This window comes from Penicillium expansum (genome assembly GCF_000769745.1).
Source record: "Penicillium expansum strain MD-8 chromosome Unknown contig83, whole genome shotgun sequence".
NCBI classification, from domain to species: domain Eukaryota; kingdom Fungi; phylum Ascomycota; class Eurotiomycetes; order Eurotiales; family Aspergillaceae; genus Penicillium; species Penicillium expansum.
In genome coordinates this window covers 273,152-293,467 of record NW_015971356.1, presented here as the reverse complement: position 1 = coordinate 293,467, position 20,316 = coordinate 273,152, and the positions used below count along the sequence as shown (strand labels likewise).

At 50.3% G+C, this 20,316-nt stretch overlaps 6 protein-coding genes across 6 annotated transcripts; 4 read left to right on the top strand and 2 right to left on the bottom strand.

Annotated features, from left to right (window-relative positions):
- On the bottom strand, positions 1-1,118 carry PEX2_030170 (uncharacterized protein; the record flags this gene model as incomplete). The annotated part of the gene is made up of 2 exons (XM_016740292.1): positions 1-100; positions 1,060-1,118. The coding sequence occupies 2 exons, from the start codon at positions 1,116-1,118 to the stop codon at positions 1-3; spliced, it is 159 nt and encodes a 52-aa protein (XP_016597414.1).
- Positions 1,119-4,735: 3,617 nt separating this feature from the next.
- Positions 4,736-8,373, top strand: amdX (putative C2H2 transcription factor (AmdX); the record flags this gene model as incomplete). Its single annotated transcript, XM_016740291.1, has 3 exons — positions 4,736-4,829; positions 4,884-8,225; positions 8,288-8,373. The coding sequence occupies 3 exons, from the start codon at positions 4,736-4,738 to the stop codon at positions 8,371-8,373; spliced, it is 3,522 nt and encodes a 1,173-aa protein (XP_016597413.1).
- A 968-nt stretch (positions 8,374-9,341) lies between these two features.
- PEX2_030150 (uncharacterized protein) lies at positions 9,342-11,726 on the top strand (the record flags this gene model as incomplete). Its single annotated transcript, XM_016740290.1, has 1 exon — positions 9,342-11,726. One exon carries the CDS (start codon positions 9,342-9,344, stop codon positions 11,724-11,726), a length of 2,385 nt encoding a protein of 794 aa, XP_016597412.1.
- A 360-nt stretch (positions 11,727-12,086) lies between these two features.
- On the top strand, positions 12,087-15,392 carry PEX2_030140 (tethering complex subunit PEP5; the record flags this gene model as incomplete). Its single annotated transcript, XM_016740289.1, has 9 exons — positions 12,087-12,114; positions 12,173-12,234; positions 12,292-12,585; positions 12,644-13,276; positions 13,327-13,560; positions 13,612-13,947; positions 13,995-14,498; positions 14,549-14,947; positions 15,015-15,392. The coding sequence occupies 9 exons, from the start codon at positions 12,087-12,089 to the stop codon at positions 15,390-15,392; spliced, it is 2,868 nt and encodes a 955-aa protein (XP_016597411.1).
- A 646-nt stretch (positions 15,393-16,038) lies between these two features.
- PEX2_030130 (Na+/H+ antiporter Nha1) lies at positions 16,039-19,341 on the bottom strand (the record flags this gene model as incomplete). The annotated part of the gene is made up of 1 exon (XM_016740288.1): positions 16,039-19,341. The coding sequence occupies one exon, from the start codon at positions 19,339-19,341 to the stop codon at positions 16,039-16,041; it is 3,303 nt and encodes a 1,100-aa protein (XP_016597410.1).
- A 7-nt stretch (positions 19,342-19,348) lies between these two features.
- PEX2_030120 (uncharacterized protein) lies at positions 19,349-19,665 on the top strand (the record flags this gene model as incomplete). The annotated part of the gene is made up of 2 exons (XM_016740287.1): positions 19,349-19,494; positions 19,593-19,665. The coding sequence occupies 2 exons, from the start codon at positions 19,349-19,351 to the stop codon at positions 19,663-19,665; spliced, it is 219 nt and encodes a 72-aa protein (XP_016597409.1).
- Between the last annotated feature and the right edge of the window lie 651 nt (positions 19,666-20,316).

Below are 20,316 nucleotides of genomic sequence, written 5' to 3'. Positions count from 1 at the left end.
TCATTCACGCAGGGACTCAGGCCATCCAGTCAGGCTGCGAGCTTGAGCGCCTGTCCATACGCTGGGAAATCCATTCCCGACTATTACTACTGCATAATAGCTGTTACGATCTGCATCCGATGTTGCATTGATATTCTGTACTTGCCGGAGACATACCGTTAGTACGGAGCGCAATATACTACATAAACAGACTGCTTTGATAGCTGGAAAACACTATTTGTTATCGCTAATATACACAGTAGTCATAATAATGGTATCTGGAATAATAGTCCATGCCGTATCTCGTGTTATCGCCTACTTTATCCAGGCACACGGCCGAGAATTGCACTAGGTAATAGACAGTACGGAGTATTACATACGGAATACCTCATTGCCGCTTGTATTTCTCCATGGGAGCTTGCGGGAGCTCCACCGTATCTTCCGCTATCCACTATATTGCTATGGATCATTATTGCTGGAAGTGTGATTGCATGTTTCAAATAAATATGTGGTTGGCCAGATCGTGTGCGACATTTGGCGCCTTTGATTCTGACGGGGACATTCTTTTGGTCAATTACTATTATCCACGCCTTGGGTTGTCTCGATGCCCCCGGCGCTGATCATCCGAGTGGTGCTGTCACCCCACGTCTTTTTGCCGCTCGATCTGGAATGACGTGGCTGGTTTAGTGCCTTCTAGTTACTTTTTTTTTAAATAAATTGAGATGCACATGCAAATGGACAAATATAGTCGGTCCGGCTTTTCATTTGTATTAACGGTTTCACTGTGGACCTATAATGACGCATGGGGTGAGACAACTCAGAGCCGCAGGAGATTGAACGAAGTCACGGAGGAGGCAAATGATCGACTAGGTACACCGGGGTTATTCTTCAGGCTAATCTGATTACATCAAGATCAATTGGGAAAGGAACCTACGATACATGCGGAGTACAACACACATATATAGATGGTTAATGTCTAAGCGAATGACGATACCTTATCTTAGTCTGTACAACGTACAATATAGGGTATTCTTCACAGATAATAGACGACACAAACGGGTAGTAATACCCGGTAAGGACAAAAACAGAAACAAAAAGGCACGGCCTAAAGTCCGATCAGGGGGTGTAAATTCCGCCATCCCGCGTTGATGCCACAAGCACTGGCCACTAGGCCCCCGTAATACGCAGGGCTAGGATGTCGGCGCTTCGGAGAATTTACGGGGACCTTTTGATAGCTAGACATTGCCTGAGCCAGTGTTTCATCTGTAATTTATTCTCTAGAATATTATTGCGTAAAACATGACTAGTTTGGAAAAGCGTACACACCCCGTCTTGCTACTTGATATGCGTCGCACATATCCTACAGAGATCATCCGCGAAGCGCGGTTACGCAATAACGTTTGATGGACTCGGCGCTCGATGTATGGCTAGCGCTCATCCAAGGGTGCCCCTGTTAACTGGGATACGATGTACTGTCTAGTGTAGTGCCTAAGTGTATAGTATCATTGCATGATTGGGGTCAGTGGCGTCTGCCCCTGGGTTGCTGGATTCTTGAGCTCACGATAAAACGATGCCTGCTTCAATATGCTGGGCCTGCATCAGGAGACTGGTATGAGCTGGCGGATGTCAGGGTAAGGCTGTATCTTAAGGTTGAAATTCGTCTATTTAGGCTAGGTATTAACGAACGGCATAGCTGGACTGCGTAACATCGTATTGACTGCGTTCAAAACCGGTGAACTGTGTTTGAGGTTGAGTTGTACGATGCTTCAGATTTCAGGTGAGACATGTCTTCGCTAGAACTAAATCCTCCTGGCTCATTTAAGGCCTTGGATTATACTCTGTGGCCGTCGGACATATCGGGTATATTGCTGACCAAGTTTCAACAAGGTAGTTATATTGATATGGCTAAAGTTCATTTTAATCTACTCCGTATACGTGCATGGACGCGAATTACTGGGAATAGGCCGGATACCTTAGGTATGCCAATGTTCTTAAGGAAACTCAACCCCTTGAGTTGCAGCTTATTTTACCAACCCACTTAGGGGATTGGCCAGTGCCACCCTAACAGCCCGGATCAGCCCAGCATCAACACAGCTTCGGGACAGCTCACTGCATCAAAGCTAGGGAGGGCGGTTTACGGGACTGTTGTTTAATTTGTCGCCCGACCACCCTTGAGGTCACCTGCAGCTTTCTTAGACTCGCTCTAGTGTGATAGTTTGACTAGTGCATTGTCAAGTCCGGGGGGATTCTGCAAAGGAGATGTCCGTGCGACCGAACTGCAATCCTACAACGTACTCCAGACATGGTGAGCTTCGGAAAAAAACGAGAGACTTTGGGAAGAGGACAAATATGCGTTTATTGCCGTGTGACCACTTTCCTCTTTGTCTGCATCCACGCCAACTTAGTATTGGAAGGAGCTCAAGGCTATGTCAGCACTGAAATACTGGATCACCATAACCCCAGATCCGACACCGATCAGATGGGGGTCGGCTGCATGCCCAATGGGCTGAAGTGTCCTCGCCTCGTTCCGTACTACCCAAACTCAAAACGGCGTGGCGCAACGTGCACAGTGAGTCCATACAGCGACGGGATGGGGATTCTAGAAAACATTCAAGGGGCAGATTCCGGGGAAAGTAAATTAAAAGTCTGGGGGAGCCAAGAACCCCAAAAAAAGAAAGGAAAAAAAAAGAGGCCCCATATTCCCTTTCAAATGACATACCCTCGCCACTTGAGACCATGTGCAATAAATGTTGAACCGGAGGATATCCCTTGCCGGCACATCCAATTGTAGAACCGCGTGTATTTCGTTTCATGTTCTGGGGTTGGGAAATCCCCCACACGAACCCTTTTTTGCTCTTCCCCCACAAAAATGGCGCATGGCCTCTTCCTTTTGCGGATCTTTCCGCTGAATCATACCCGGACACTCCGCCCCCGGCATTCTTTAGGTAGCTTTTTCTAGGAAGCCTTGGAAAGGAGTAAATTGAAAGATAAAAAAAATAAAACAACTGAAGATAAATCTGTCACAAGGTCTTGCCGCCCACATATTGAAATCATACTACTCCGAACGGAGTACTCCGTACATATATTATATTACCATTATTATGAACGTGTATGGGCTTGTTATTCTCAGTAACTCTCGGGCCCACTCCGATACTCCTGGGCACCTGAGCTTAGAGAATATTAAATAACATAAATAATATAAATATCAGAAATAATTAAAAACAACATTAATAATATTAAAAAAAATATTAAAATAATGTCCTGCGCAACAATCTGGTTAGTGCAGCTGCGTATTCATTACAATGTACGAGTACGGAATACCTCAGTATACACTACAAATACCCAAATACCAGTTATCATAAAATTTATTCAATTCTAAAGCAAATTCCTGAATTCCTTTCTGAAACAAAAATATTCTAAAAGACATTCTTCAATGGCATTCCACATAGCATCAAACTAAATGTTTCATGTATGGATGGAAAATAATGCCTAAATGACACAATACTAGTGAAATCTGGCGTTACAGCGCTAATCTCGAGGGGGCAAGTACGTGGAGACGGGACCAATGAGTCTCGTTGATAACCAGAGTCAGGAACTGGTGGGCATCCAGTCGAACGTGCGTGTCTATAAGATTTGGTCTACGCCGCATTTGGTATCACCCTAGTTAATCGTGGGGGCATCATTGGCAGAGACGATCAGCCCGTGTGTCTGGGATCCACCATCTGCGCTCTGTATCGGTACCGTCTGCTGGCTCATCTGTTGCTCGTCCTGCGTGGTTGTCTGGGCCTGGCATAGCCCTGGTTGGGTAGTTGCCTCGTATGTACCTTCGGTGTACCTTTGCCCTCGGACCCTCTTATCGCCGGTACCTCCACAGTACTTGTCCCCCCAGTACTTTCCCGGTTCCTCTCTATCCACTACTGCCACTACCAACGGTGTATGTAAGTACCCTGACCCAGGTACCTCGCTCTGCTGTAGAACGACTCTGAATACTCCTTCGGAGGCAATTTCGAACTTCCCAACTACTTCACCTCTCCTGTCATCCTCTTCTTTTTCCACACTTCGCTTCCCCAGTGTTGTCGTGGTTTCTTTGCTTATCGACAATTGCCTATCTGCACTCCATCGGTTATCTCCGGCTTATCCAAACTCCCAGTTGCGAGATCAATTCCCTCAATGGATGCCCGAGTTTAGAGCATACAAAGTCACTGCTCTAGCTCTGCTAGTCTGATGTGAGTGAATCTGACCGAAGCGCTTATGTCCAAGCATTATCCATGTTAGTTCGGTTCGCTGATCTGTCCGACCCCCCCAACAGACGTCAATACTAGGCTTCCATACCCCCCATACTGGTCTCAGGTCCCCGTATCTTGCACTGAATCGAATCCCATTCAACCCGTCTTCCAGGCACACAGCGAATCCTTCGATAGATCGACTGTAAATTCACTTCTCTTATTGGTGCGTCCCGTTCATCTATCTCACGGCAAGGTTCCCGATAGCTTGCCTCGGTACCTTGGGTCGTTGTGATAGCACCCTCTACGCATCATATGAGACACATGCTGACTTGATGTCATTTGGATGGAATAGTCGTTGATGCGGCACATTGTACAAATTTGAAAGCTCAAATATCGTGCAGAAGCGATCTTCGGTCAATCATAAGATTGACGCAACCTCGCTTCCTTAGCAATTTCCCGCACGTCGCAACTTCCCCCCACCTCCGAGACCAGTCAACGCTCTTGTCTGTGAGAAGTTTCTAAATACTAGAATGCTATTGGATGCTATGGTCGGACAAGATCGGGACCATAGCCCAAAAGTGGTGGACCTTGCCAGCATCCACGAAATTCCGGGAAATATGCCTGGTGAGTTTGGCTGAGACAATTCCCTGTGTGCAATTCTTACCCATATATCGGTAGCTCCAAAGGACTCAAAAAAGCAGACCGACCTAAACGGTCAAACGGGTGCCAATGGCAACATTCCGCCCCCTAAAACAGACAAGCCTCGGCCCCACGTCTGCACCACCTGCGGTCGCTCGTTCGCGCGATTGGAGCACCTCAAGCGCCATGAGCGCTCGCACACAAAGGAGAAGCCATTCGAGTGTCCGGACTGCGCGCGGTGCTTCGCTCGGCGCGATCTGCTCCTGCGACACCAGCAGAAGCTACACATGACCACCACGCCGTCTTCTCGACCGAGAAACGGCCGCCGTGAGAGCACCGGCGCCGCCCCCGGTGCTAATCGGGTTCGTAAGAATTCCATCGCCAACAATAGTTCAGCTTCTTCGATGCGCCCGAGAGCCAACACCATCAGCCATGTTGATGGGGCGGCCTTGGGTATACCCGGTGCCGGTAATCCATCATCTGCGCCCACTCAATCGGGCCACGCATATCATCCCAGCCTTAGTTCTTCAGTTGGCTCAAGCATGGACTATAGAGGATTTGGTTCTGGACACCCTTCGATGAACAGCCTTTCGAAAATCGAAACTTCCGGACTTCCCATGGACATGTCCGGAGGACTGCGGACTGCTCCCGTGTATGGAAGCTTTGATACGGGAATCGATGGCATGCTGATGGGTCACGGTAGCACCATCAACCCGGCGCAATTACACTTCGCAGGATCCCCGCAAGGCTTCAACGATTCTCCCTCGTCCCCTTTCGGTCACTATCACAATGGACTTCCACCCTCTGCGGATCCCATGATGGATGAAGAGATGCACTTTGACTGGATGAATGGGTTTGACGCAGGCGTGGTTATGGGAAATGGTAACGACTCGGTTATCGACGAGTCCTCACCATCAGCAATGAGCACGGGTAGCCAGAGTGGAATCAGCGAGGCCATGTTGGATGGTCCGAATCGCATCCCCATCTCTAACGGTTGGCACAACCCGTTCCCTGCTCACCACCCGGCCAACCAGTTCGCGATCGATTTTTCCCCGACGACGTTGAATGATCTGGGGATCCCCCCGGAGACAGTGTCACCTAAGTCTTTAATGACCCAGAATCCGTTTTCTGAGTTTTCTGAGACGTATGCTACACCTCCATCTATGACCTCGGTCGGCCAGCCCATCATGGGAGGACATTCGCAGAGTATGTTTTCCTCTCTGGCAACAAACGGAGAATCTCCTAATCCTCTCAACGTTCCTTTCCCGAATAGTGCCCTACGAAATGAACATTCACCAATCTCAACGGATACATTTACAGACTCCACACGACAGGCTCTATTAGCGAGCATGTCGACTCCCACTGGCTTCAATCATCGCAAGTATTCCCAACCCGCAAGTGGACTTCTAAACAGTCGCGAGTTGTTCGCCCGCTCGACTGGCTTCAACAGCTCCGGTCAACTACCCAGCACCTCGGACTTGCAGCGCTACATCTCGGCTTACATCACCTACTTCCATCCCCACATCCCTTTTCTCCATATCCCCACCCTCAATTTCCAAGCTCCTCAGTACACGAACAACCTGCGCACGCCAAGCGGACACCTCAATCTCAGCTCGACCGGTGTCGCTGGAGGCGGGGGTTGCTTGATCCTCTCCATGGCAGCTATCGGTGCCCTGTACGAACGCGAACCTGCCGCCTCCAAGGATCTCTTCGACGCCGCAAAAAAGATGATCCAGTTGTACCTCGAAGAACGGCGAAAGGCAGACATGTCTGCTGCTCTCAATCGTTCAAACTCCTCCCGTGATAGCTCCGTACACAACACCCCGCTTTGGTTAGTGCAGGCAATGCTCTTGAATGTGATATACGGCCACACTTGCGGTGACAAGACATCGGCAGATATTGCTAGCACGCACTGTGCTGCCTTGGTTAGCCTAGCACGCGCAGCCGAATTAACACATCACCTGGATCCCAACAACCTGCCGCAAGATCATCTCACTGCTGGTAGCAACGGAAATAATTCTCCTGGTGACTCGGAAAACTTGATGTCTTCGTCATTTAGTCAACCGAAAGAGCGCCGAGATTGGCTGAATTGGAAGGTTGTAGAGGAGCGGAAACGTACCCTCTACGCTATCTTTGTTCTTTCCAGCTTTCTTGTTTCTGCCTACAACCATGCACCTGCACTCACAAATTCGGAAATCCGCCTTGACCTTCCCTGTGACGAGGATATCTGGGCGGCTGAAACACCCCAGGTGTGGAAGCAGATGGGGGGTCAAACAGCCTCGAAGAAGACTTTGTCATTTTCAGCTGCTTTGACGTCTCTTCTGACTGCCAGCCAACGAGAGCAGAGTCAATCGGCAAACTTGTTCTACAACTCCGACGATCTGTCTAATTCTGAAAACCGCCCAAGTACTTTCGGTTGCCTGGTACTCATATACTCGCTACACAACTATATATGGGAAACTCGCCAAAGGCACATGGGCCGACAATGGACCGCCCAGGAGACCGATGCTATGCAATCTCATATCGAGCCCGCTCTACGGGCATGGCAAGCGGCATGGGCCAGCAACCCTGTCCACAGCCTAGAGCGACCGAATCCATTCGGGGCTGGACCTTTGTCTGCAGACAGCATCCCTCTTCTTGATTTGGCCTATGTTCGTCTGTTCGTCAACCTAGGCCGATGCAAAGAGGCATTCTGGCAACGCGATTGGAATGGTATGGCGGATGAGCTCGCACGCGGCACAGAGATTTTCCAGCACCCAGATGCTGCAATGAACGACGTTGTTGATCCATCTCTTACGGGTCACGTTGATGCAAGACGAGACTCCATCGCCGATCTAGGAGTATCAGATCTAGCCATCTCCAAGACACCGACGCAAGAAGAGCCCATGCAGACTCTCGCCAACATCTACAAGATCGGCCAATCCAAGCGTGAAAAGCATCTGCGCAAAGCAGCGTTCTATGCAGCGGATTCCATCTCCATGTCGGATCGTCTTGGTAACACCTTTGCCGAATTCTCGTCGCGCGAACTACCCATCCAGTGTGCGTTGTGTGCTTTCGATTGTGCACAGGTACTGGCGGAGTGGATCACCACTGTTCAAGAACGGGTCGGTCCCTACCTTGGTATCCTAGGCCGCGACAATGTCGACTTGACTCAAGTACCTGGAGTCATGCTGCTAGAAGACGAGGATTGCAAGCTGGTGGATAAGATCAAGGAGATCCTGGGGAGTATTGAGATGAAAATGCAGCGCCAGTTCCAAAATGGCAACTCCATCTCTGCGCTGAGTGCTGTGCAACGACTACCCAGTCTTGTGGAAGGAGGATACGGATGTAAAATATTGATTGCGACAGCCAGTCTCTTGGAACGAGCTGCTGTCTGGCCAGGTTAGTTTCAACAATCCCCCAAACTTCCGGAAACCAGAACAATTCTCTAACACCCACCGCAGTGACGAAACTGATGGCCCGTTCTCTGGAAGCCCAAGCCATGCGAATGAAGGAGCGTGCCGAGCACTCCGTGATGATGACCCCTTAATGACCAACCCCAGTCCCTCTATTACCTCGTTTGAATGTCCAATGTTTGATCCATATCTATGTCTTCCATCTCTCCAACCCCTGTTTCCCCTTCTCGCGCCCGTGTATCATGAATAAACAACCCAAGGCATCCCTCCTCCCATTCCATCGAAGCATGTGTATCTGCACCAACAACCTGCACTCCCTCCCGGCTCTCTCGCAACATGCGCACCGCCTTTGATACCCTGCTTTGAGACTTCGATTATCTGTGTCATAGACAAATTGCCTGCTCATGTCATCTCATCTTTCCCCGCTTTCTAGCGTTCTTGCTTTGTTTGTATCTCCCCGACTGGTGTCCTTGCTGTGGTGTGATTGAAGTGGAGTGTGGCATTTTTCTCGTTTCTTTTCATCTTGACTTGCTAAATTTGGTCGAAGGTGACCTCTCATTCTTTTCTTTCTTTTGCCTGTGTGGTGTTTGATTATCCAGAGTTTTACTTCGTGTGAATATGATTTACCTTTTAAGAGCTAAAGAGCTGTTTTTAAGTAGTATGTAGACTGATAGACCACGATCCAAATATGCCAATTAAATAGCTATAGTTCCCCCATGATTGTCGTAATAACATGCTGTAACCGTAGGAGAATTTAATGCTTTTAATAATTCAAGTCCCTTTTCGGGCGACCTTTGAAGTAGCAAAAGGCTCAATATCGTAGAGCTCCGCGGAGAGATGATGACATAATATTTCCCCACTCAGGTGCCGTGGGTCTGAAGGTTGCTGGGGCATTAAGCTCAAGCGCGTTAAGTGGTTTTCGCGTTAGGCACTCATCTCTGGCAGATACATCTGCCTGGTGTCAATCGTATATGGCCTGACTTTGCACTAGAAATGAATACAACCTCCAAGCATCCGCCCAAACCCCCTCTATCGCAGCGTCCGACTGCCGCGGCTTCTCCACTCAACAATTAATCTCCGCTCAGCTCGAAACTCAACCCCGATGCCCTACCCACGGCCCGTCTCCCCAGTCTCCCTCGAAACATGCGTGCCTTCGCCCTCTGAGATAGATTCAGATAACTTCCTCGCCTCGGATGACGAGCTAGATGACGCTGCCCGAGCTGCAAAGCGTCAGCGGGTCGAGAAATTAGCGGAGTCTTATCTGCAGGGCAAACCGTTGTTGATTCTCTCTGCGTCGCTGCGAGGCCCGTTCAATGAGGGATGGGCCAATCCATGGAAGAAGAACAGGACGCGTGGAACTGGTGCACCGGCAAGGGCTCGCCAGACAAATGTGCCCGAGCGGGTGGTTCAGGAGACTGATTTGCGGGCTCCGAAGTACCGAGAGGGTCTATCGGTTAGCAGTCGTCGCCCGGAGATTCCTGCGACATCGTGCAACTCCCCCAGAACCTCAGTGCAAGCTGGAGGCCGTTGTTCGCCCTCTAAATCGCCACGGAGAAAATCCAAGGAACCCACCCCGCGGCCGGGGCATGGTGGACAAAATGGAGCATCGCTACGGTCTCCCCCTAAATCAATGGAACCGCCGTCGGCGATAGTGGAGGATCAATCAATAATGCCGCCTAGGACAGCGGATTGGCTGAAGAAGGATCGGAAGCTCATGAACTTCACCAAGTTCGAACCGCCGAGCTCGCCAACAATATCCATTGCTACTCGTCAGTCAGATAAAGCTCGTCGACCGATGCCTCGATCTGTTCAAGTCCAGGTTCCACAGACACCGGGCTCGCCAACAAAATGTCCTCCTGTCAAACATGTCCCAGTGAAGACAGCTCAGGCTTCTCGTCCCAACTCGAACGGGCACGTATCCCCACAGTCGACTCGATCGGCCGCCTTAAATTTACCCAAAGTCGCTACCGTTCCCAAATTATCACCATTCCAACAATATCAGCAATCTCATTTGTCGCAGGAAGCTTCTCTCCGAATAGTCAATTCTTCCTCTCAGCTTCCGAGGTTTGAATATCGGAGGTGGCTTCGTGAACATTCGAGTCAACATGAGAAGACTTCCCCTATGCAAGATGAAAGTATCCTGCAAGAAGAAACGTTTTTGCAGGAGGACAGCCCTCTGAAAGAAAAGTCCGTAGTCGAGCACGCACCCGCTAGCCCTAGTCCTACTAGAGATCAAGCATTGAATCATGCTGAAGCTGAACCCGAACCTCAACCCCCGGCCCCTGACGAAATAGCAGTTCAAAATGAGGACTCTATAAAGAAAGATGCAAGCCACAAAACTTTGTCGAAAGAAACCAGGTTCGCCGATGAGGAAGATTTCATAGAGAACAATCTTGCAGCGGATCAGGCCGCAGGGGAAGATGTCGCCGAGGAAGTTGCAAACGAGGAATATACGTCGACATTCCAAGACACAGATCTCTCTGGACCAACAGAGCAAAACACCTACGATGATCTCCCTTCTGCCCAACAAGTGCCAGCACCGTTGGGAGTGTCCGATCGGGTAACGTCATTGCACTCGACGGCTTTGCCAAGAGGAGATTCAGGACAAGACTCACCCCCAACCCCTGATACCCAGCTTTCAACCCAGGCTGCCCTTTTGCATGCCCAGAAGTCTTTCCAAGACGACCTAGACAGTCCAGAATATTACAATCAACATACACCGAATCCGGACCGAGCAGTGCATTCACCCAATGCTTCACTTCACTCAGCAAATGTTACTCCGTTCTACCGTCTAGAAGAGTCAATTCGACGTGATCTAGAGCGAAGTTCGAAGTCCATGAGCAGAGAGGGGATGCAAGCAATGAGCACGCAATTCATGCTTGATGCAGCTACTCCTTTCAATTTCAGCACTGAGCAAGCTGGTCAAGATCGGAGCTTGAAACCTACGAACAAAAACATGACACAAGCAATGAATACACAGTTCATGCTCGATGCAGCTACACCCTACACTTTCAGCACAGAGAAGAGACAGCGTGCATCTCGGCCAGACTCATGTTCACCTACAGCGAGAAACTCCAAGAGAAAAAGGATGACCAACATCGGAAGCCCCTCTCCTTCTGCTAGGAGTCAATCAACATCTCCCGGCAACGAATATCACACTGCGGAATCCCAATCAGGTGAAGATGAAGAAATTCCACAACCAGTAGCCCAACAGTTGGATCATCAACCAACTTATCAATCTGCCACAGAGGCTGCGTCTTTGCCCCTCACCCTAAGCGGGTCAGTACCAACAACAGCCCAGGATGGACAAGGTGTCCACCAGGGAATGGAGAGTTTCAACCTCAGCCAGGCAATTGCAGATGCTGGTAGTTGGCTGCAACAAAGTTTTGATTTCATGAAGGACAGCGGTCGGCCGAGTCAGAGTCTCAAAGCGATTCCGACCTCTGACGCGCAACCTTCCCCTTTACACATGGATCTATCTCAATAAAGAGAGTTCCTTGATGCTATTATGACTAAGCTTTTCACTTCTTGTTCTTCCCATCTTCTCATCATCCACAGCGTGTTGAAAGCTTCAGCTTGGCGGCGAAGTTATTTCGGGCTCTTATAATTCTAGCATATATTCGTTTATTCTCTTTCAACAATACATATTGGTTATGGTAATTGCACAGTTATATATGTAGACTAGGAAAACAGACACAAACCGCCCCATAAACGAACAGTCATTTAACACAGTAGGGAAAAAAGAACATCGCCCTGGCAGCCGTAGATCGACGTCAGGAACCAAGTGGCCCGAGCGCCAGCGGGGAGAGCTCCGAACCGCATCGTCACCTTCCACACATCTTAATCAATGGCGAGCCGAGATGGCGCTGACATCAGTAAGCGACCAACCTTTCCTACGGATGGATTGAAGCTGACAGAAACAACAGTGGAAAGCATTCAACTTCATCGACGTGTCGCCGGTGAAGCTACCAGAGGACAGCTCCTCAATCTTCAATGTAAGGCCTCGACTTTCGTCTGCTCCAGGCCACGACCTATCTAACAGTCACATCTAGAGTGACCTCTCAAGCATTTGCACCGGATCCGCGAACCTCTTTGTCGGCACTACCGATGGCTTCGTCCACATCGTCTCCTCGGCCTTCCGCATCGTGCGATCGTTCAAGGCTCACGATACCGGCTCCATTACGCACATGCGACAGATAAACGATACCGCTCTTCTCGTCACCGTTGCAGAGGATCTTTCCAATGAGCCGGTCTTGAAGGTCTGGGCGCTGGATACGGAGAAGAAAGATGGCGGCCCACGGTGTCTGTCGACGATCTCTGTACAAAATGCCAGGAGACAATTCCCGGTGCGTTTGCACCTGAAGTGAGGGTAAATGAGGTCAATACTTACTTATAATGGAATAGATATCGGCTTTCGCAGCCGTCGAGGATCTCTCACAGGTAGCAGTGGGTTTCGCGAACGGATCCGTGACGATCATCCGAGGCGACCTCATCCACGACCGAGGCGCGCGACAACGGATCGTATTCGAGTCCGAGGAACCGATCACCGGCCTCGAAACGCAAACCGGCGCCGTCACGACCCTCTACATTTCAACAACGAGCCGCATCTTGACATTGGTCATCGCCGGGCGAGGGCAGGGCCAACCTGCGCGCGTTCTGGAAGATACAGGCTGCGGCTTGGGCTGCATGACTCTGGATAAAGAAGGTGGGGATATTCTCATTGCTCGGGAGGAGGCGATCTTTACGTACGGTCCGCGGGGTCGTGGTGCGAGCTATGCGTTCGAGGGCCCAAAGACGTCCGTTGATGCTTTTCGTGACTATGTGGCTCTCGTCTGTCCGCCCAAGGCTGGGACTAGCAAGTCTGATCCGCTAAGGAAGTACACTGCTAGTCCGGCCGAGGATATCTTTGGCACGACCACGTTCACTCTGCTCGATACAGATCTCAAGTTCATCGCGCATAGCGAAGCGCTGGTGTCACCTATGAAACGTATTTTCATGGAATGGGGTGACTTGTTTCTTCTTACAACAGATGGAAAGGTATGTGGATACTATGATGTTCTGTTGGTCTTTCTTTTAACCCGCTTTAGATCTTCCGTTATCGGGAAAAGACCCTCCAGCAAAAGCTCGAGATCTTATATGAGCGTAATCTCTATATTCTTGCTATCAATCTTGCGCAAAAGATTGGGATCGATCCGCTGCAACAGAATGCCATCTATCGCAAGTATGGTGACTTCTTGTACCAGCGGGGCGACTATGATACCGCTATGCAGCAGTATCTCCGGGCCATTGATAATACTGAACCTTCTCAGGTCATTCGCAAGGTCAGTAAGGGTTGAGATTCGGCTATGTTCTCTTACTAACTGTTTCTATAGTACCTGGACACACAACGTATTCACAACTTGATTGAGTATCTCGAAGAGCTACACGACCATGGCCGTGCCACGGTTGATCACACAACGCTTCTTTTGAACTGCTACGCAAAGCTTAAAGACACAAGCAAGCTAGACTCGTTTATCAAAGCTCCTGGTGAGCTGAAGTTTGACCTTGAAACTGCCATCGCAATGTGCCGTCAAGGCGGATACTACGAGCAAGCAGCCTACCTTGCAACGAAGCATGGCGAAAATGACATGGTTGTTGATATCCTAATCGAAGACTCTAAGAAGTACGCCGAGGCAGTGGAATACATTTGGCGGCTGGATCCCGAAGTGGTATGTCTCAGCTGTGTCATCTGTGGAAACAAGCTAATCCATCCCAGGCCTATCACAATTTGATGAAGTACGCCCGAGTATTACTGACGCATTGCCCTGAGCGGACATCGGAGTTATTCAAGGTTTACTATTCTGGCCAGTACCGGCCACGCACTGAGGTAGAACAACCATCGGAGCCCCAAGAACAGACGACCAGCACTGTGCAAAGTCTTGCTGCGCTTCTTCCTTTACGGTATATGAATGTCGGCACCGGCACACAACCTCCTGCTGAAGTCCCTGAGCCAGCCACAAATGACAAGGTTGAAGATTCTCCGCCAGATTATGACATTCCCAAGCCGCGAACAGCCTTCTCTGCATTTGTAGATCATCCAAAAGAGTTCATAGATTTCCTCGAGACTTTGGTGGAGCAGCCGGACTTGAAGCAGGACGCCAAGGTTGATCTTTTCACAACACTGTTTGAGATGTACCTGGACACAGCAAAGGGAAAGAAGGATGCAGGCGAAAGACAGGAATGGGAGACAAAAGCCAAGAAGCTAATTGAAGGGAAAGATGTGAGTTACTCTATGGCCCATTTCTCGCCTCTAATATCTAACCTACCTAGATCCCGATCTCCACATCCAACGTGCTTCTCCTCTCCGATCTGTCAAATTTCAGGGAAGGATCCACCCTCGTCCGCGAGCAAGAAGGTCTCCGCCTCGACATTTTCCGTTCCTTCACTTCAGCAAAGGATACACAGGGTGCCATTAAAGCGCTTCACCGGTACGGGCCCGACGAGCCCCAACTTTACGTCGACGCCTTAACATACTTCGCCTCGAGCCCGAAAATCCTCGAAGAAGCAGGCGATGAGCTAGATACAGTCCTGCAGCACATCAACCAAGACGGCCTCCTCTCCCCATTGCAGGTGATCCAAGCGCTTAGCAACAACGCAGTAGTAACAATAGGTCGCGTGAAGAAATACCTCAGCGACAACATCGACCGCGAACGCAAAGAAATCACCACCGTAAGCCTTCTCGACAATCCTCCTCCTATTCAGCGAATATCAAAACTAACCTTACTTCCCTCTCCAGAACCGCCGCCTCATCACAAGCTACAAATCCGAAACCGAAACCAAACAACAAGAACTAGACCACTTAACAACCCAACCAGTAGTCTTCCAATCCCGCCGCTGCCAATCCTGCGGCGGAACCCTCGACCTGCCCACAGTCCACTTCCTCTGCAAACACTCCTTCCACGAGCGCTGTCTGAACAGCCTCGACGAGGACGCGCAGTGTCCCGTTTGCGCCCCGACGAATGCAACACTGCGCGCTATCCGTCAACGCCAGATTGATTCCGCGGACCAGCATGATTTGTTCAAGGGGGAGCTGTCTCGCTCGCGGGATCGGTTTGGTGTTGTTAGTGAGTTCTTTGGGAGGGGTATTATGAGGCCGCAGAGTACTATGGAGTAGTGGCATGGGTGGAATGGATTACACTTAGTTTAGATACGCTTTTGTTTTTATTCTTTTCTTGAGCTTGCTTTGTTCGTTTGATACCTCGATCTTTGTTAATTAGATCAAGTTGTTTTTCTCTTAATGGTAAATATGGTAGAGAGAAATCAAACCCGTCCTTTTCATGTACCTACAATTACTTCTAACGATGTTTATCCCCGGTTGTACGGAGTACCACTTGGATGAGAAAGCATTTTCAACAGGAATTGAGGTTATTTATGTCCATAAAAAGAATGCATTGTATAGTTAAGCTCGCTTCGCTTTAGAATAACAGCAGCGAGCTAAAAAAAACGGAATCATATAAACTCAATAAAAATGACGAGTCAATCACGGGGATCAAGCAAGGTCATTACATGCAAGAGCAATTAATATGCACAGCGGATGCGATAAGAAGATACATGAATATACTTGAGGCAAAAGGGTTGAAGCAATAGAGACTGGGTAGATACATTTCCAGTATTGACTCATATTGGGAGGAATGTGTCGTTTTCGCTGTATGGCCAACGATGGCAATCAGACGAAGAACGGGATAGACAATCCAAGTCCAAGAGCTTTCTGTCCAATCGACTCCTTGAGATAGCAAGGGTGCTTGATGGAGCAAACTCGCTTAAAGCTCACGTCCCTTCTCGCCTCCCCACGAAACACGCGGGATGTGGCGGGAGACAGACTGGGAGCCGGAGCCGGAGCCGGATCCAGATCCAGATCCAGAGGGAGAAGACTTGTCAGATGGCTTGTGTGTTTCAGGGTTCTGGTTCTTGCTCGTAGTCTGGCTCGACTGGCTGTTCTCGTTCTCCTCGACGTCTGAGTCTTCTTCTAGGATGGCATTATCATCCGAGTCTGAGCCATCGTCGTTCTCGGACTCGTCACCCTCAACACCAAGAGCAGCCAGACGGCGGCGACGCTCGGCCGGGGTCTCGCCTGTGTCGTCGTCAGCCTGGCGCGGGGGCGCGGTCAGACCGGCGGCTTGGCGGAGACGCGAAGGTGGGATACGCTCTGTACCATCATCATCGGAATCGCGGCGAGGCCGGTCTCGCATACGGGGTGGTGCAGGGCTGAGGTTGTTGCGGCGTTCTTGGGCGGCGGATGTACCACCGCCACGGGAGAACTTCGCTAGCGAGGCAGCCACGTTAGGGGATCCGTGGTGGTCGCCATACTCGTCGTCAGTAACGTCGCTATCGGTGACGGACTCGGAATCCAGAGCTTCGGTGTCTTCGGGGATGGCGCTAGTGCCGGTAGTAGCGGCGACAGCGGCAGCAGAAAGGCGGCGCTCTTGCTTTTGCTCGGCCTTTACTTCTTCCTTGGCATCGCGTTGGGCCTTTTCTTGAACTGGTGCTGGTGCGTCGGTTTGCTGCACCAGATCCCGGCGGGCCTTGGCATCAAGACCCTTCATCTGCTCGAAGAATTCCTGCTTGTTCATACGTCGGCCCTTGTGGCCAATGCCTTGAGCGTTGACTTGAGGGTCTTGGGCCAAAGTGAATCGAATGCCGTCGTCGGCAGTCCAGTCATCGTCCTTCCTCTTTTCTCCAGCAGCTTGGGAAGATTCACCTTCTTCCTCCATGCCGAACCAGGTTCCCATGCGGGTCAAACCACGTCGGACAGGTGCTTCGCCAGGGACAGTGGGCTCCTTCTGGGCCTTCTCGCCCTTTTCGCCCTTCTTGCCGCCGGGAAGGGTGTATTTCTTGATCACCTCACCATCCTCATCCTCAACAATAATAGTATTGCCGAATTGGTATGCATGAGCTGAACGAGGTTTCGGCTTTGCTGAATCGGCCTTCGGTGGCTTTTCTTTCTTATCGGCCTTCTCTGCCTTCTCTGGCTGTTCCGCGGCCCGATCCTTTCCAAGTCCGGTCCAGTTGGTCCACTTCTTGAGGGCCTTTCCGTATGAAGTACCAGCCTTCTCCTCAACAGACTGCTTGAGCTCCTCTCCCTCAGTCTTCGTGTGAGGTTGACTCTCAGATGCTGCCAATTTTCCGGACTTATCGTTTTCTAGACGCTTGCGTTGCGCTTCAATATGCGCAATCTTCTCTTCCGGTGACATATGAGAGGTATCCTCAGTTGCGAGAACATTGCCCTCTTCATCCTCTATGATCATGTTGTGGCCCTCTTGATAAACCTCTATCTCTGGCTCGCGGCCGAAGCGATCCCGCTCGGCATGAGGTGGAGATGCTCCACGCTCAACCTGATCGCGCTCTTCGAGTTCTTTCTTTTCTTCGTCGGCTGTGATCTCCTCCTCGGTTCGCCGAGGAGCGGGCATAATAGCAGACTGGCTAATAGGGCCTCCGACACCAGCAGCACGCTTACGGCGACGTCTCCGCAAGGGCTTGCGACGAGATGATTCGAGGCTTTGTGATTCACTATCTCCCTCCTCGTCACGTTGCCGACGAAGGAAGTTGCCGGGCATACCGATGGGCGGTAAGGTACCGGGAGGGTACTCAGGAAGCTTTTCGTCCGATGAGGCATCCGTATCCTCCGTCTTACGGAAGGACATGGAGCCCTTGGCAATGGACTGCACACGGGGGAGACGGTTCATCCATGAAGGTCCATCCTCGTTGGCCTGTGTGTAGGATAGGGTGATAGTCAAGGTGTTGATGCGTTTACCCAGAGTGAAAACTGCAATAGACGAACCATGCACCAGAATAGATGTGATGACCATGAATGTAGTGATGGGCCAAATGAGCCTGACAACATAGTAATTGCTGGTTCCTGGCAGGGGGAGCTCGTCTTCAGGCAATGGTTGTGTATTATCGTGCTCCAGCTCCGCCCGAGCAAGTATAGCGGCGAAAATCGCTCCGACACCGATAGGACCGAAATGCCCTGCGAATAACGCTTCTCGCCAGGTTTTGACGTCTGGTATTATCGGTTTGAGCATTAGCATGATTGGAATACGTCGGAAGAAGAGGACCAATAACGCGATCACCACCAGCCGCCAAGGAGTAAGGCCGAGCTGAGGGGAGTTGTAGTCCTCCCAGGGAATGATGGATCCAAAATAGACAAAGTATGCCAAGTTGAGCAAAAGATCAATAACGTTGGAGACATGAGATTCCTCTGTCTTCTCCGTAAACCAACCATCGTTACTGAACCCAACACCACAAGCGAATCCAATCAGCAAGTCGTCCATGCCTAGTAAAGAACCTGAGCCAGCACAGAAGACAGCCAGCACAAAGTAGAACACCAGGAAACTCTCACGATCGATCAATCCCTTGCGCTCAGCCAACTTGATCGCATGGCGAGCAACGTAACCGATGGTGAAGCCGAAAATAGCACCCAAAATACACTCGTAGAGAACGGTGATACAGAACCAGTTCAGCCATACCTCGCCGACTTGAGGGCGATAGTGATAGATGTAGAAGGATAGATAGATGAATGGGAACGCCATGCCATCGTTACACCCGGACTCCGCAGACAGCAAGTCACGCAAATGCTTGGGGACACGCTTGGCGAACTTTCCCTTACCAACGACAGACGATGCCAAGACAGGATCGGTAGCCGTGACACAGGCAGCACAAACCAGAGCCTCCAGCCAGTTCAGAGGAGGCACCAGCCACCAGATAAACAAACTGGTGATAAGCCAACCCCAGGTCATGACGGGGATCAGCAGCAAGGAAACAGACTTCCAATGCCGTTCCATGTAGGCCTTTGGCAACTCAACGCCGACGGCGAAACATTGCACGACCAGGACAATTCGCGAGCACTCAAGGGTGATCTTATCGATATTTCCCCATTCGTGTGGATTGAATAGATTGGCCGCATGGGGGCCGAAAATGATACCACAGAGCGTGGCTACGGTAGCTTCACCGATGTACAGCTTCTCCTTGACGAACAAGGAGCACAGCATGAACAGACCTGTGAAACCGCCCAGGATCATGTAAGCCAAATGCGGCCTATCGATGTCCAGATGATCCCACGCCATGGTGAAGATGTCGGTGATTGAACACCAATTGTATTATCCGGGAACTTTTGTAGGATTCCGTCTCGAGCTTCGTACCGCAGCTAGCGATTTACCGGATGATTTCCGCCCTCGAACTTCGTTGGTCCGCGTAGCTCTTCATGCCTTGGTGAATCGGTGATCGAAAAGCCAAGTTGCCGAGCCTTGTAGGGCTGAATGGAAGTTTCGCGATCGCGGCGCACGTCCGACAGGTTTGGAGGTGGGCGACAGTGCAGATTCTGCGGGGCGCAGACGGTGGCCAAGATCTTGGGGATTCCACGGGGATGCGGAGGCGAAGCTAGGCAGTAGGTTGAGAAAAAGGAACTCAGGCTTGGCCCCAGGGAAGTCAGTCACAGGTTCGAATTGGAAGGGGAAGAAGGAAGAAAGAGAAAAAAAAGTTGGACAAGAGTGAAATCCGGTCAGAGTCTTGGGAGCTCTTGGCCAAGTAGAGGAAAGCGAGTGAACGCGTGCTATGGGAGATTTGCCCAGAACGAGGTATTCTTGGAAACGGCGGGATTCGTCAGCCGAGACTTTCAAGACCCACGTTGGAAGCGGAATTGGTCTTGGCCAGCGGAGGAGGACGTGCACCAATAGAGTAGGATGTTTAGAGGAAAGATGATGGTTATATATAGAAAGTATAGAAAGGGAAGAAAGAGAAAGAGAAGTGTCCAGGGCTATATCCAATAAAGTGCTGCATACGGCCATGTGTCTCTCATTTCAAACATTTGCAGGCACTGTAATGTCCCGGTTTTGGTATGGTCATGGTATTGTAATCTAAGATCGGCCAGCCCTGTCAGGCGCCAAGGCTGCAATCAGACGGATCATCGGGATTTATTGGGTCAGTGGCGTCTCTAGGCTTACGACCGATCTTTGTAGTGGGGAATCGGGGCACTTTTTATGATTTATGTACGGAGTACGGACTATACGGATTATACGAAGTATACATGTATGGAAGATACA